Source organism: Ochotona princeps, chromosome 9, assembly GCF_030435755.1.
Source record: "Ochotona princeps isolate mOchPri1 chromosome 9, mOchPri1.hap1, whole genome shotgun sequence".
Classification (NCBI taxonomy): domain Eukaryota; kingdom Metazoa; phylum Chordata; class Mammalia; order Lagomorpha; family Ochotonidae; genus Ochotona; species Ochotona princeps.
The window spans coordinates 79435037-79452445 of NC_080840.1; the positions used below are offsets into that span (position 1 = coordinate 79435037).

At 53.5% G+C, this 17409-nt stretch overlaps 2 protein-coding genes and 1 pseudogene across 2 annotated transcripts in view; all 3 read right to left on the minus strand.

Moving 5' to 3' along the window:
* The window catches only part of LOC131481127 (zinc finger protein 570-like), a gene marked incomplete at its 3' end in the record, with an annotated part of 533548 nt that overhangs the window by 93251 nt on the left and 422888 nt on the right, over positions 1-17409 (minus strand). The window lies entirely within an intron of this gene.
* Positions 530-2345, minus strand: LOC131481174 (E3 ubiquitin-protein ligase MARCHF9-like). Its single transcript, XM_058668871.1, is given in 3 exon segments — positions 530-1781; positions 1784-1994; positions 1996-2345. Coding segments are annotated over 3 exon segments (1041 nt in total). The 5' UTR covers positions 2098-2345; the 3' UTR covers positions 530-1053.
* LOC131481176 (transcription factor SOX-2-like) lies at positions 16344-17173 on the minus strand (annotated as a pseudogene).

Genomic DNA, 17409 nt, shown 5'->3' on the forward strand with positions numbered 1-17409 from the left:
GAGGTCCGAAAAGTTCTTATTCTTAGGGTTAACCACCATCTTCCACACTTGCAGTGACAGATTCCCCTCATTTTCCCATGTCTATCATGTCACTCAACACAGAATTCCAAGGTTCTAGGCAACTCGAGATAAGAAACACATTTCAGAATTTGCTATCCTGACTACTCTTTGGACTCAATTGACCATCAATAGGCTGGAAGTCTTTTTGTGCCATTATGGATTTTCCTTGCAGGGGTGTCTAGCCCATCCCTCATTTATCCTCATTCCAATGGTACAAGGTAGACAGGCAAGCCGGAGCTGTGAGGCTTTTCTACATCATACCACTTGCAGGTGGCAGGAACACCCCTGAGATGCCTATGAGCCGTCCCCTGCCAGCTAGCAGCCAATAAGAATTATTCACCAGCAAGTGGGAGACACACTGCTAACTCAGAGCCCACTGCTGCATTTGGGATTGGCAGCCTGTGTGGAAAAATTTTCCCATGCCTCCCTGCCCTCCGGAAGAGCCCCAGACGAGAAAGGAGTCTTCACGTGCATATAAATGATTCTTTATGCCCTTCCCCCATGCAATGGGGGGGTGGGGCAGGGGCAGATCCCCCGCCCTCATGCAGGGAACGGGAGGTCAATGTATACTAGTCTTATTGCCAGATGCCATGTGGCCATGTGTGGGGATGGAGGCCTACGGCCCCTTTCTTCTGGCATTGGTTCCCCTTTACCAAGTCTCTGGTGGAGCTGTGGTGGGGCAGTGGGGGCTGGCAGCCCCAGGAGCTGAGGTAAAGATGGTTCTCTTCAGGGAAGCAAAGCTGCTTGCCCCGCCTGCCGGCTGGCCATTTCAAAATGGGTGGGAGGAGCTGTCAGTGGGGGCTGGAATGGCATTCAGGTGTCTCTGGCCAGCGGCCAATGTCTCCAGCTTGAGGCTGCCCGCAGGGATCCTCGGTGGTGGGGGTAGGGGGGCAGTGTACCCCTAACACCTTGTCCGGCTGGCACCTCCAGCAGCCAGGAGAGGTCAGCTCTGGCTGATGTATTGACTCAATCTTCCCGCTCCTGGAGTTCGCTTCAGACCGTGGTGACCCTCATGACAACCTCTCGGCCAGAATGGGAGCTGGAACGCGTATCTGGTGGCCGCAACTGTCCAAGGAGGTGCAGGATGGTGTAACCACAGCGCTGAGGCAAGAGCGTCCGCATGCGCTGGGCGGCTGGGGGACGGCTGGTAGCCCTGGAAGGGGGTCCCGTCCGTGAGGTCCTGGGGCCCGGCTTCCCTGCCGTGCCTCCCCCTGCATCCCCTCCTGTGTCCTTGGTCTTGTCATAGTTCAGGACCTTCCACTGTTGGTTCACTGCCTGCCAGCGCTTGAAGATGCGGTAAACAGAGGAGCCCTCATGGACGATGAGGCCTATACAGACGACGTCCATGGAGCCATACATGCCATAGCAAATCTGGAAGAGCAGATCCTGCCGCTGCCACTTGGCTGAGGGGCTGAGTGAGGACCAGATGAGCCAGGAGATGCTGGCGACCAGGAAGAGTGAGCCAAGCACTATGGCCGCAATCTGGACCTTCTCGATGACCGTCAGGGAAATAGCCTGCCACTGTAGAGGATTCTTGGTGTTGATGGCCAGAACCTGGTACTTGAAGTAGCACAGTTCGCAGCTCCAGGAGCCCCTCTCGCTGATCCAGCGGATGAGGCAGGGCTGGTGAGTGCAGCGCACAGAGCCGTCGCAGCGGCAGGGACTCAGGAGCTCCCCCTGCTCCGGGCCCTGGAAGCAGATCCGGCACTGGGGGGTTCGGAGCCGCTGTCCAGGCTGCTGCTGAGTGACAGGGCGTCCAGTGCGCCTGGGGGCGGCGGCGGTGGCGCGGGCGGCGGGGGGGGGGGTCCGACCCGCGGCTCCTTGTCGCCTGCCAGGCCCCTGACCCGTGGCTCCGACCCGTAGTACTCCTCCTCGTCGCCGTCGCCGTCCCGGGTGGAGCAGCCGGCAAAGGGCGCCCAGCCGCAGCCGCCTCCCCCGCCCCCCCCGGGGCTGCGGCTCGGCCCGGGGCCGCCCCCCGCCCGTCAGCACCAGCAGCTTCAGCTCATTCAGGAACGTGCGGAGCCGAGACTTGAGCATCGTCCGGGCGCCGGAGGGGGCGGGGGGCGGCGAGCAAGAGGGGCTCTCGGACGGCGGGGGGAGGGGAGAAGACAAGGCCGGTCGGGAAGGGGGCGCGCGCCGGGGCGCCGAGCGGGGCCGGGGGCTGCCGGGCCTGCGAGCGCCTCTCACTGCTGCCGCCGCCGCGGCTCGGGGGCTCGCGGGGCCGCGAGCGCTGGCGGCCCGGGGGCGGCGGGGTGGGCGGCCATGGCCCGGGCAGGGGGCGGGGAGCAGGGGAGGGGGCTCAGAGTGCCCAAAAACAAATAAATCTTTCAAAAAATTTTTTCCTTTCTCTGTTTAATTTTCTCATTGCACATTCAAAACAATGTTTAAGTGGCAAGTAGTGAGATCTGGCGCCGTAGCCTAGTGACAAAAGTCTTTATCTTACATGCGCCAGGATCTCATATGAACCTGGTTCTTTTTTTTTTGTTTTGGGTCTTTTGTTTTTGTTTTTGTTTTTGTTTTTTAAGGGACCGTGCCCCAGACAAAAACCTCATGCTTATTTGGACACTAATAATCAGTTAGTTTATCAAGGTCATTGTAAGCCGCAGTCAAATAAATGATTTCCTCACCACAGCGTCTGCCCCCTTTTTAGTGCATGGCTGTCTACAGCCAGTGCAACTGTACCACTGTCTCACTTCCCCTGGATGGTGTCAGCGAGACCAACCACACCGGTATTAATGACAGTCACTTCATGTGCAGCCTGCTCAGCTGCCAGGCCCTGCACCTCTAGGCCGCCCATCCTGTGTGCCACTACAGGCTCATGAGATTATGTCTGTGTCCCCACGACCCTAACCCATATGCCAGCCCTTTCACAGCCAGCTGCTGGGCTGTCCTGGAGCACTGTGACCCTCTAGCATGCCCCCTCCCGCAAGCCATCTGCACCAGGACCAGGTGGTTTCAGCCACTGCCCCAAAGGCTCACTGCCACTGCTGCCCTCCTCTTGGGCCATGACGGCTCTGCCAGTGTCCCAAAACCGCTTCTCGGCCCACCCTGACACCTGATGTGCTACTCTAGGGCCAGGTCAGCTTAGGCACAACAACCACCCTCCAGAATAGGTGCACCCCGTGGACATGCCTTCAGCTCCAGGGCCCAGTGGTCTTGGCTACGTTCCCCGCCTCCCTCTCCCTCTATGAACCTGTAGCAAGCCTGCCCTGGTCTGCAAATGTAGTGTCAGGCGGGTAGGGCCGCAAACCTGTTCACTCACACAACCGTTCTCCCAATAGCCAGTCCCAGATTGCGTATGCTGGGCTGGCCACTGGTCCCCAGGTCCCATCACTACACCCACTGCTCCAGGGTGGAACCAGTCTGTCCCAGCCCTCCTGCATGGCACTCTGCCAGCATTCCAGGGTCAGACCTGCCCACCTGCCTACACTGCCTCTAGCACTCCTGCCCTGTCCCCTGTTGCAGGGACAGACCTACTTGGAGGGAGACCCCTAACCTCCAGTTTGCCTGGGCCTCTGCTCCACAGGTGTCTTGAAGGCAGAGAGAATCAGTCAGCGCTCCCCGCTCACCCTGTACCTCTAGCGCCTGTTAGGATGGCACTCCAGGTTCAGGCCAGTGTGGATGGAGCCAAAGCTCCGTTAACCCACTTGCCTAGTGCTCCAGAGCTTCCAGGACTACGTCAATAATCCCCCGTGCCTCTAACTCTCCCACTATGCCTACTGCTCCAGGGTCAGGCACACTCTGCCTGCAATCCACCCTCATCCCCCCAACACACACACACACACACACACACACACAAGGCAGGCTACTCTGCTTGCCTCAGCAGAACCAGGTAGGCTCTGCCAGCCACCCGTGCCCCCAGCAGGCTGCTCGCACACCTGCCACTCCAGGAGCTTGCCCTGCACAGGCAGCTCATACACCACTGCTGAAAGGACCTGCTGGTTCAGCCGGCGTCCCCCCACTCACCCCTTGCCCCCCAGCCTGCCTGCTGTCCACTTTGCTAACAACCCATCCTCCAACCTCTTGTTCCTGGTTTCTCTGTAAGTCACTCCAGGTTCAGGTGGACTCAGCTGGCGTGCCACACCCCTCTAGGCTTTCCTCCTCCACAGCCCCTCCTGAGGTTCTAAGGCTAGGCATATTCAGAGGTTGCTTCATGGGCCCTAGCACGCATGCCCTGCACTCTAGGGCCACGTCCTCCAAACCTCCTAGGCCAGTGAATCCTGCACAGCACCCCTAGCACGCAGGCCGCGCAGCCTTGCCCATTGTTTGATCCAGGGTGAAGCAGGTTCAGCCAGTGTCACACAACCTGCACCCTTCCTCTGGGCCTGGGCCCTATCAGACAGCATGCCATGTGTACCCAGTCCTCCCACCATGCCAGCTAATTTGGACTGCACCCTGTTAGCCTAAGGGCCCCTTCCAGGGCCATGCTGCCCTGATTGCCACTGCAAAACCAGGCTGGTGGGGCCCGGCGCCATGGCCTAGCGGCTAAAGTCCTCGCCTTCAAAGCCCCGGGATCCCATATGGGCACCGGTTCTAATCCCGGCAGCTCCACTTCCCATCCAGCTCCATGCTTGTGGCCTGGGAAAGCAGTTGAGGACGGCGCAATGCATTGGGACCCTGCACCCATGTGGGAGACCAGGAAGAGGTTCCAGGTTTCCGGAATCGGATTGGCGCGCACCGGCCGTTGTGGCTCACTTGGGGAGTGAATCATCGGACAGAAGATCTTCCTCTCTGTCTCTCTTCCTTTCTCTGTATATCTGACTTTGTAATAAAATGAATAAACCTTAAAAAAAAAAAAAAACAGGCTGGGATCAGACCCCATCAGCTGCAATCCACCTGCCAGTAGCTCCAGGGCCAGATGTGCTTGAACAGCGACTCCACCAGCCCACTGTCCACTCCTGGGCCAAGAGGGCTTCGTTGGTACCCCCATGCATGCCGGGCATACACAGTGTGCTCCAGGGACAAGGAGTTATGACAACAAGCGAAGGACCAAAGATGCCCACTGGCCGCTTCTTCCAGGTCCAGGCCAGACAAGCTGTTGCACTCTACACCCGCTGTCCTCCCACCATCTACTTCACAGCCAAGTTATCCTGGCCAGTATCCCTGCTGTCATAGCACCGTAGTTGTCCACTTCAGAGCCTAATTGTGCTGGGGGAAGGGTGTGCCTTTAACACGCTCCCTCTGTTTCCCCACTTGCCCATCCAGGGCCAGGCTTGGTGAGCCAGTGCCAGTACACCTTTAGCCCAAGTGCACTGGCACAGTGTCCACCATCCGCTGCTAAGAGCCAGTCAGGCTTAGCCAGTGATCCTGTTCCCTCAATGCTGGGTTCCTTCTGCTGGCCAATGGCCCCTGCCAGTCCCAGCCTGCATGCATTGAGTCCCCTGCCCCATGACACATCCACTCTGTCACCTTACCATTGCTGCCTGACCTTCCAGTGGCATTTCCCACATCCATAGCCCTTCTACAAGCTCCTCCAGGGCCAGGTCGGCTGGGCAGCTCCAACACTCACCTCTAGCCTGCCTGCCTCAGGAGCCTTCCCATTGCCCCAGGGCAAGGAGGGCTAGAGTTTCAAGGAATTCAAAGCAAAAGACTGCAGCAAAACCCTCATTTTTTGTCTCACATGGAACAATTTTCATGCAGAAAATTCTAGTTTGCAAAGCAGGATTTATTTAATAAGGAGAAGGAGAACGGCTGCTGCCCTAGTGGCAGGATGGGCTCCAAGGGAGGACAGAGCCAAGAAAATAGTGGAAATGGTGTTTTTTTGCACCTTGTCAGGGAGGGGTTCACATGAGTCACCCCAAGGGCAGAGAGAAAGGAACTTACTCACAACGGGCAAAAATGTCTACCACCTCACCCAGAAAAACAGAGGGTGAGACTGTGTCTTCCTTCTCCCGATGTTGTGGGGTAGGCAGCTAGTTCAGTGTACCAGCTAAGAAGACACACCCCCAACACCATCTAGGCTTTCCCTTCTGCCCACCTGCGAAATTCATCTATCATCACCTGCAACCTGAGAGGGGGTGGTATTGCATTGTTGTGCAACCACTGGCCTCACAAACCCCAATGAAGCCCATGATAGGAAGGGACTCACTCTCTTGGTTACGCGCTTCCATTGCTCTGGCACTCTGACCCTTGACCTCCCCAGTACCTGGTTGTTCTCTGGATTCCAGCAGACAGACTCTGAGGACAGGTAGCCCCTGTACATCTGTATTTCTCACCTTCTGTTAACAGTTTGTGTTGGACAGTAAAGATGTTAATTCTAAGAAATTTGGTATTTCTAATTTGTGTACTTTCCAGAGTTCCAGGAGAGGTGAGGCCTAGCAGTAATGGAATGTGCGCAGAGAAGGCAGGGAAAGATGAATGTCTGCAGCCTTGTAAGTCTGTCCAGGCTGTTCAATGTATGTCTCTTAGGATAGCTTATATTGCTGGGGAAGCTGGGACATAGGTCTTCAGACTAACAGATGGACTTCTGGGTAATGACCATTTCTTCTTCTCAGGGATTCCATTCAGACTGGATTGTCACATGGACTGGTATTTGTTCATTTCTCATGGGCCCTGTTATCACCAAACTTTGGTTAACAAAGACTCCTTAATACACCCTAGATTTGTCCGGCATGATCTTGCTTGCACCCAACAACACCATCCTGCAGATAAGCTGAAAGCTGAAGTGCAGTTCCTTTGACAGTGACCCAGAGATGAGGTTAGTGTGAGACACATCTCACTGTGTTTGATATGGCAACAGCTGTGAGAGATGCTTAATATGCTGATTATATCCTGTGTTCCCTCCCCAGAGGAAGGGAATGGGAAGGACATGGAAATAGGGGAAGACCCTGTTCTCACATTTTAGAGGATAATTTTACCAGCGACCACAGATCCAGGCTGACTCCTCACACTCTACTCCAGCGCCTTCATGTCCACAACCACCCTCTGCTTGCTCCAGGGCCAGGCAGGCTAGGCCAGCCTCTCCTTTCATTAAGCAGGCCTGGCCACCATCATGCTTGTCACTTAGGGACCATGCCATCTTAGGTGGTGCCCACCATATCCCCCAGCTAACCTGCTGGTGGCTATAGGGCCAGGCCAGGTGGAAGAGCATCCACAAGCCTCTAACACGCAGGCCCTCCAGCCCTGCACGCTGCTTGAGGCCTAGGCCAACTCGGTGCACCATCCACACACACAAAGCAGTCCACCAGCTGCCCCGTTTGCTGCTTCAGGTCTAGGCTGGCTCTGTCAGGGACCCTGCCACCCCTGTCCTCTATCTTGCTCCTCAGGACTAACCTCACTTTCCCTGGACCCACATCGTGTCTAGCATTCCCACCTTGGTTGCTGCAGCAGGCACAGGTCTTCTGGGCAGGAAAACTTGTGTGTCTAGCCTGTCTGTCACGCCTCCCTCAGGCTACTCCTGGTGGCTCTGCCTGCCACTCCAGGGACAGACTGGCTTGGCTAGAGTAACAGGCTCCACAACAGGCACACCCTGATAACCAGCCTTGGCATGCCGGGTCAGATGGGCCCAGATGTCACTTTCCGTGCTCCCAGCCTACTTGTCAAACACTCCAGGGTTTCAGAAGGCTCTGCCACCATCCCGTCAAACCCACATATCCCTGTAACATGCCTGTCCATCTGACCCATCAGCAGCTCAAGACGAGGCTGCTCAGCCAGCAACCTGCTTCCTCCAACAGCTGTTGACCCTAAGCCAGTTCTGGACAGGGACTGCTCAGCTGCCGACCCCCTTGGCACCTGCGCCTCTGACTATCAGCCCTGATAACATGCCCACTGTTCCAAGGCCAGGACAAGCTACTTGGGCCAGCATAGAAGCACTCCATCCTTCAGGCACCACACTCTTTCAGAAGTTCCAGGCCTGCCTCTCCTGCACCCACCATGCCTCTAGCATTCCTGCTAGGGCCTCTAGTACCAAGCTCCCATGAGGCTACTCCAGGGTCAGCCCAACTGCCCCATGCCCCCAGTCCACCTGCGCTCCACCACCTGCTTCAGGCCCACACAGGCCCTTCCAACATTCCCACACACCCAGCACAGCTGCCCTGCTGGCCTGCTTGCTGTTTCAGAACCAGACCAACTTGGATAGCAACCTCAGGCCCAAACCCACCTGCCAGCCTCTCTAGGTCCAGGTGTGCTCAGCCAGCCATGGACTACCACTGCCCCAGCACTCAATGCCATCTGTTGCCCCACCAGGGCCTCAAACCCAGCACCCCAAGTGCATCTAGCCAGTTGACTTGCGTCATGGCAGCTGCCCCAGAGCCAGGCACAGTCACTGAGCCACCCAGCACACCAAGCAGACTGCTGGCCCACCTGCTGTTTCCCCTGTGCCAGTGGCATAACCAGCACTCCCACCTTGCCCTGACCAACCTACCAGGACTGGCTGGCTGTACTCGCCACCCCGGGACTCTACCCTGCCCAGCCCGAGGCAGTGGCTGTGGCCACTATTACAGAGCCAAGGCAGTTTGGGCAGTGCCACCTCTACCCTCGATTGACAGCCGCCAACTGCAGGCCCAGGCCAGCTCAATAACATTAGTACATCCCACATCCCACTTCACCCCACATTCCCAAACAATCTGTAATCCGTTCCAGGGCCAGAATGACTTAGCTGGTACCCAGTCCACTGCTCTAGGGCCAGACCTGTGCCATGGGTTCTCCACCAGTCCCCAGCACCCATGCTATCCTCTCCAAGACTGGGGGCACACGACTGTGGTCCCCTCATGTCTAGCCTGTCCACTGCCCTGCCTCGTGCTCCAGGACCAGACAGACTTGGCCAGTGACTTGGTGTCTATTTCAGACCACTCACCTGCCTGTCACTCCAGAGCCAGCTCTGTTCACCCTGCGCCCACCATGCATCTCCCAAGTCCACCATGCCTGTTACTCAGGGACATATTGGGGGCTGGAATCTTCCAGGGGTAGATCTGGCATCCAGCCCCCTACTCTGGGATCAGGGGCTGGAACCTTCCAGGGACCCTGCTGCTTCCCTCTATCCCTCTCCCATCTCCTGTTCCCCACCAACCAGTTGTCTGGGCTTTGGTCTTCCACAGGTGGGTCCTGCTTCCTTATGGGTAAATTTCTCTGTTTTTGCTCTGTGGCTCCTGCTTTTGCTGTCTCTGTTTATAGCTGAATGTAGAGACCCTTACTCTGTTGCTGCTTGCAAGATGGACTCCTGGTGCCATTTCTTGTGTGACTTCATCTTACAGCCTGCTGTGACCCAGCATAGGGTTTGACCCAGGACCAGCTGCACACTCCTTTCTGTCTGTCTAAGTCCATGCTGGTGGGCACCTGCACCTTTGTGGAGGTCACAGTACAGGGAACAAGGGACCCTCCACTGAAGGCATGGCAGATTGATTTGAAAGGCATGGTAACAGAGGGAAAGAGATCTTCCATCAGCTGGTTTATCACCTGTTTCAAAATCTTGGGGGTATTACAACAAAGTATTGAGGCCATTAACATCATTAACAGAGAGAGTGGTTGTGCAAAGTCTTAGTCCATTAAGCAAATGATCAAGTGACATGTTAAGACTCCAGAAAATCTTAATGGTGAAATAAACAACATCAAACTGATTGACGGTAAAGACCCTGAATCCAAGACATCAGCTTGGACCCAGCAAAAAGGCCTAGTGGTTAAATCTTAACCTGGCATGAATGGGATCTAATATGGGTGCCAGTGTGTGTGCCAGTAGCTCTATTTACCTTCCAGCTTCCTGCTTGTGGCCTGAGAGAGCAGTAGTGTTTGGGCAGAGCCTTGAAACTCTGCACTCAGGTGGCATACCAGGAAGAGGCTCCTGGATCCTGGCTTCAGATCAGCTAAGCTGTGGCTGCCACTTGGGGAGTGAACCAGTGGATGGAGGATATTTATCTCTGTTCTTCTTTCTGTAGATCTGACTTTACCATAAAAACAAAACAAAACTTATGTCTCTAATATTCTCCCGAAATATACATACATTCTCTCTCAACCTACATGTGTATGCATTTTTGGTAAAGAGTCTGTCAGATGAAAAAACACTTTGATCCAAAGGGCTCAAAATGCAATGGAGAGGGCCTGATGAGGTGGCCCAGCTGCTAAAGTACTCACCTTGAATGTGTCAGGATCCCGTATTGGCACTGGTTCTAATCCTGGCAGCTATGCTTGCCATCCAGCTCCCTGCTTGTGACCTGAGAAAGCCTTGGGACTTTTCACCCATGTGGAAGACTGGAGAAAGTTACTGGCTCCTAGCTTCAGATCAATGCAGCACCAGCCATTGTGGTCACTTGGGGAGTGAATCATCAGAGGATATTCCTTTGTCTCTCCTCTTCTCTGTCTATCTGACTTTGTGATAAAAAACAAAATAAATTAAAAACAAAACAAAGCAAAAAACAAAAAGAGAGGGGCTCGGACTGCAGACATCCACCTTTCCCTGGCTTCTCTGTCCACTTTCCATAACTGCTGGCCTTACATCTCCTGAAACTCTGGAAAGTATACAATTTACAAATACAAAACATCTTAGAATTAATATCTTTCCTGTCCCACCCAAGCAATAAATAACTTGTGAGGAATACACACATACAGGGGCCATGTTCGGGGGCTACCTGAAGACCTGAAACCAACCACGTACTGCAGAGACCAAGAGTTGGAGTACCAAAGCAATGGAAGCACATGACCAAGAGAGAGAGTTCCCCTTCCCTCTCCCTGCAATTAGGAGTCACTGTGGGCCTTGTGGGGGGGGGGGTTACTCAATAATGCAATGCCGGCTCCACCCAGGTTCCAGATAGGTGAGCATCACAGGTGGGCAGGAGGAAACACCTAGGAGGTGGGATGGGGTGTGGCTTCCAAACTGGTGATCCTGAACTAGCTGCCTAGCCCACAACATTGGGAGAAGGAAGACACAAATTTCAGCCTTTCATTTCTGGTCGATGCAGCAGACATTACTGCCCATTGAGAAAAAGTTTCTTTCTCTCTGCCCTTGGCGTGACTCATGTCAACCCCTCCCTGAGACAGTGCTCTATGGACACAATTTCCATCTTTTTCTTGGGCCTTTCCTTCCTTGGGGTCCCTTCTGCTGCTAGGGCAGGCCACCTTCCTTCTGCTTCTTAAATAAACCCTGCTTTGCACACTAGAGTTGTCTACATGAACATTTTTTCATGAGGCAGGAAATAGGTTATTGCAGTGTTTCGTGTTGATTTCCCTACCACACTAGCCCAGATTGCCCTGCAGCAGCGGGAAGGCAATGGGAGTGGGCAGGCTGGAAATGAGTGTTGTGGGACCAAGCCCTCCTGGCTCTAGAGGAGATTCAGGGCAGGCCAGGGCAGTGGAAGATGACACTGGAGGGTTAGGTGATGCTGGAAGTAGCGGATGTTTCATGGCAGGGGACTCAAGGTGTGCAGGCTGGGGCTGCAGGGTCACCGGCAGAAGGGGCCCAGCCCTGAAGCAAGTGGCAAACACACTGCCTGCTAAGGGAGTGGGATCACTGGCTGAGCCCGACTGTCTCTCGAGCAGTGCAAGGTGTGGCAGTGCTCCTAGGCTAGAGGTGTGCTGGGGCCAGCTAACTGAACCTGGCCCTGGATTGGCAGGTGGGGCAACGGAAGGTGTTATGTTAAAGAAGCACGTCTGCTCCCCCTACCCCCATGCAATCCATTTTGGTCAAGAAATGGGGAACTCCAGTGCTTTAAGAGCAAGGACACCGGCCAGGATGACTTGGCTATGAAGCAGATGGCAGGCAGAGTGGGGGTGCACAGTGACTGGCTTGTCTGACTTGGCCCTGGAATAGTGGCCAATGGGCTCTTTGGGCTCTGGACTTACTGCCATGACCCATTGGCTCTGGAATGCAAGGTGTGAGTACTGGGGGCACATGTGGATACCGACCAAGTAGCTTGTGGGGCTGAACGGTCTGCAAGCTAGGGCTGAGCGGTGCACTGGCCTAGGCAACTGGGACAATGTGGCCCTGAAGCAGATGGAGTGCATGCTCAGGGCCATGAATGCTGCCTGAACAGACCTGGCCCTAGATCAGCGGTAGGGGGCAATGGTGAGGTTGGATTACAGGCACGTGGAGTACCTGTTGAGCCCATATGACCCTGGAGTGTATTTACAGCCAAGCTGGGAATGGGGAGCTGGGACAAGGGGGGCAGAGTTGTTAGTAGAGTGGACATGTGGCTGGCTAGAGGCATAGGGGATGCCAGCTGAACTGGCAGTCCTTGTAGCAGTGGTCTATGTGTTTCTTGGCAGGGCAAGCCCCATATGCTACTTGATCTATGAGCAGGCTGTTGGGGGTGCCAGGTGGCTGGCAGTGCCTATCTGGTTCTGTAGCAGCAAGTGGAGCAGTGGGGCAGGTGTGCTGGTGTCTTGGGCAGAGTGGGCCTGGGCCTGGAGCAACGAGAGGCCTAGAGGTGCAGGGTTCATCAGCCTAACCCTTGTGGCTCTGGAGCAGGTGGCAGGTGAGCTAGAGGAGCATGGGCACAGTCCAAGCTGGCCTGGCCTTGGAGTGGCCATCCTTGCCAATATTAGAGGTGCAGGGAGGGCGGCAAGCGCTGGTTGATTCTACATGCCCACGAGACACCTGCAATGTGGAGGGTCAGGTGGACTAGATGTAAGGGGGTCTCTGTTCAAGCAGGCCTGTCCTTGTAGCAGGGCACAAGGCAGGAGTGCTAGAGGCATTGTAGGTGCTGGGTGAAAGGGTCTGGCATTGAAACACAGGCAGAGTGTGGTATATGAGGCCTGGGGCCATGTATGCTGGTCCAGGTAGTCTGGCTCCATCCTGGAGCAGCTGTCATCTTGACTGGTGGTAGGGTGAGGGGACAGGGTAAGCAGAAGCCATCCCAGAGTACCTGGCCTGGGACTGGCTGGTGGGCAAGAGGTTGTCTGAGTGAAGAAGTTAGTGGCCTAGCTTGCCTGGCACTAGAGCTACAGACCAAGCAGGCATGCTACAGGCTCACTGGGGATGAGGGATAAGAGAGGATGCAGCCAAACAGCTTGCCTTTGGAGCACCAGAAAGCTAGGCGAGGTATATCTGCTGTGGGGCAGGTTGCTCTAGCCAAGCCAACATAGCCTTAGAATAGCGTGTGGGGTGAGAGGGTAGTTTCAGAAGTGGTGCTGGGGACACCAGCAGAGCTGTCTTGGCCCTGGAACAGGCATCGGTGGCTGTAAGCACATGGGACACTGGCTGAGACCACCTGGCCCTGGTGCAGTGGACTTGAGAAGCAGCATAGCCCAGCTGGCTTTGAAAGGGCTGGCATGCGGGTTAGGGTTGTTAGGGATGTGGACACAACCCCTCTGAGCATGGAGTGGCATGTGGGGTGGGTGGGCTAGAGGTGCAGTGTCTGGCAGCTGAGCAGGCTTGCATATGTGGTAACTGGTGATGCCACTGGGTGTCAGACTCGCTGGTAACTTCCAAGGGAAGTCAACTACTGGAATAGTGGCACTGGCAGAAACAGCCATGCACCAAAAAGGGGCAGAGGCTGTGGTGAGGAAATCATTCACTTGACTGCTGCTTACAATGACATTTACAAAGTAACTGATTATAAGCATCCTAGTAAACAGTGAGGTTTTTTGTCTGTGGCATGTTCTCTTAAAATGAATCTTGCTTATTTTATAGGATTAATTCTAAGCAAAGTGCTGTCCCTTTGTAGAATCACAGTGTGTTCCCTCAGGGGTCCTAGTTGGCAGCAACAGAAACCTTTTCAACAATGATCCCTGTGCTCACATTGTAACATTTCTCATGGAGTCCACATCCAGAAAAGGATGTCCGAGTTTCTAATTCCATCAGTGTCAGGAATCTCCTGGATTCCCCTCCTCCCGCCCCTGGCCTTTCACTTGACTGGCCATCATTGGGCCACTGCCTTGCTTGTTCAGCATCAATGGTAAGATGTGGGCAGGGCAGTATCTGGTCCAGTGACCCAGCTGGGTGCTGACTGATTCCACAGCAGTGCTGTTAGCTAATACTGGCTTCTGTCAGAGCCACAGGCATACTTATCAGTTGGAGTTGAGAATTAGCCCAGCCATTCAGTCAACACTGAGAACAACATAATTTTGTTTCTGCTTGTTTTATTGGAATTTAGAGATTCATCCTACTTGACTAAAAGTGTATCTGTCAGTAAGCTTTTCAAAATTTACATTGAGTAAATGTATATATACTTTGCGTCATTTAAAGTTATTTAAGTACATATTTTATGCATGTACACATTTTTGTTTCACGATTGCAGTATCATAGAAATTTATAAATACTTCAAAGTGCATCATAAAAAGATTATTTTTAAAAAAAGATTTATTTACTTACTATTAGAAAGTCAGATTGCAGAGATAAACAGAGACGAAGAGGAAGATCTTCCATGTGCTGGTTTACTCCCCAAGTGGCTGCAGCACCTGTAGCTGAGAAACTCCAAAGCCAGGAGCCAAGAGCCTTCACTAGGTTTTACACAAGAGTACATGGTCTCAAGGCTTTAGGCCATCGTCTACTGCTTTCCCAGGCTACAAGCAGGAAGCTGGAAGGGAAATGGAGCAGCTGAAACATGAACTCTCACCCGTATGGCATCCCAGCATGTGCAAGGAAAGGACTTTTGTACTAAGCTACCACACCTTGTCCAAAACTGATTTTTATAAATCCAAATTCCAAAATTCATCTTGTTTTTTTTTAATTATTTATTTATTTTTTTATTGGAAAGTCAGATATACATAGTGGAGGAGAAACAGAGAGGAAGATCTTCTGTTTGATGATTCACTCCCCAAGTGACTGCAACAGTCGGTGCTGCGCGGATCTGAGGCCAGGAACCAAGAGCTTCTTCCTGGTCTCCCACACGGATGCAGGGTCCCAAAGCTTTGGGCCATCCTGCACTGCTTACCCAGGGAGCTGGATGGGAAGTGGAGCTGCCTGGATTGGAACTGGTGCCCACATGGGATCCAGAGTTGTTCAAGGTGAGGACATCAAGCCACTAGGCCACACTGCCAGGCCCTGCAATTTATACCTAAAGGACTATAATCAACTATTTCATGCATAGATTTTAATTCACAATCTTCCTCATCAACAACACATTTCCATTCTTGTTACCAGTCTGCATGCTAATATAAAATCTAGGAGATAGAGAACATGAGTTCCCCTCTTACCTTGGAACAATGTAACAGTGGATTACATTTTAAATCTATTCCGGTTTATTCTTGACATAACTGTTGCATGTTTTAGAGATTACATCAAGAGTTGTATTTAGAGCCCAGCCAGGTGGCCTAGTGGCTAAACTCTTTGCCTTGAGTTCGTCGGAATCCCATATGGGCGCTGGTTCTTTTTATGTATACTGATTCTTGGCTGAGTGATTCAAATAATACAGAGCCAAATCTTTTAAAATACACTAAGGAAAAAACAAAACAGGAAGAGGGATGTGAAGGAAACCTGAAAATGTCACAATGATTTTACAGAAATATTACAAACCATAGGAAATTATTTCAAACACAGTAATTTTATGTCGGTGCTCTTTCATCTGAACAAAATGAAAAGTTTGGGATTGAACAAAAACTATTATCAATTACCAATGATGTTAATCTGCATGGCCATTTTTGCTTAACAGTGAGTTAAAAGAAATTTAGTACAATCTGAAACTCTTGCCCATTTTAAAACCAGACCACGGAGATAGTTTTCCCAGTTACTTATAAATTTTTTTCCTTTTATAAAAATTTTTAAAGAATTAAAATGTCCAAATCTGGGCCTGGCGGAGTGGACTAGCAGCTAAAGTCCTCGCCTTGAGCATGCCAGGATTCCATATGGGCGCCAGTTCCTGACTGCTCCACTTCCCATCCAGCTTCCTGCTTGTGGTCTGGGAAAGCAGTCCCAAATGCTTTGGGATCCTGAGTCCGTATGGGAGACATGGAGGAGGTTCCTGGCTCCTGGCTCCGGATCGGCACAGCACCGGCTGTTGTGTTCAATTGGGGAGTGAATCATCTGAGGGACGATATTCCCTCTGTGTCTCTCCTATCTGTATATCTGACTTTGTAATAAAAATAAATAAATCTTTTTTTAAAAAGTCCAAATCTAATTAATTCTCTTCTTTCCAGGTAGCCCCCTCTGAACCTGTCATTTGCTGTGAGTAATGAAATTTTCTTCTTTGTCAACATACCAGGATTTTTGTTGCATGCGCTTGTTTTATTGTCATGCTTCCTTCTCGCTGTCTACTGTTGCACCCCTCTCATTTCCTGTTTGTTTTTATTGTTGTTGTTGTTGTGTTTTGTTTCCCTTTTCCTCTGAAAATGTCATTCCCCTACTCTCCACTTCACTATCACCCCCAACCTCCCCTCCCACCCCCAGTCCTTCTCCAGTCTGCTGTCCTGGGCGCCCCTCACATGTGCGAGAGGGGCAGTGTGCCATTAATGGCCTTGCTGGGCACTGGGCTGCTCTGGTAGTGCTGCGACATGTGCACTCACCTGGGGCTGGCGGGCTCTGGCACCTCTGCACCGGGGAGGTACACGATGATATTGTTCTGGAGGTCCCCGGCCTGGCAGGGTGCCCTGGAGTGGGAGGAAGAGGTAACCAGCAGTGGGAGCGGGGGCTGGAGCTGGTCTTGGACTTGACTACCGAGCCCATGGAGCTCAGTACCATTGTGGGGGTGCCATGCTGCAAGTAGGACATGCTGTGGGTGGGACCGCCGTTCATGTAGGTCTGTGAGCTGGTCATGGAGTTGTACTGCAGCGTGCTCACGTCATAGCAGTGCTTGGGCTGCATCTGAGCCACGCCATGCACATTGAGGCCCCGGTGCTGCAGGCAGCCCAGCTGGTCCTGCATCATGCTGTAGCTGCCATTGCTCCAGGCCTTCACGAGTGCATAGCTGTCCATGCGCTGGTTCAGGCCCACGCCCAGGCCGGCGCCCACACCGACCCTGCTGGCCATGCTGTTGCTGCTGGGGGCCAGCAGCCCTCTGGGCTGCATATACTTATCCTTCTTCATGAGAGTCTTGGTTTTCCGCCATGGCCGATATTTATAATCCAGGTGCGCCTGCTTGTGCAGCGCCCTCAGCCGCTTGGCCTTCGTGATGAACGGCCACTTCGCCATCTGGGAATGTTTCCACTCAGGACTCAGACACTTGCTAATCTCAGAGTTGTGCATCTTGGGGTTCTCCTGGCCCATCTTGCGACTTTGCCCACGGGACCACACCATGAAGGCGTTCATGGGCCTTTTAGTTGCCATCGCCACCGCCCCCCAGAATTTGCCTGCGGGCCCAGCGTCTTGAGCTCCTTCTCCCTCTGTTGTACATGCGGGCGCTGTGCGCATGGGCCAGGCCCGCTGGAGGCCGGAGACCCTCCGTGCGTCCAGGAATTGGTGGGTGGGGGCGCAGGAGGAGGAGGTGGAGGGGAGGCGGGCGGGAGAGGGGTGATTGGAGATTAGGGGGTTCCGAGAGGACATCAGGT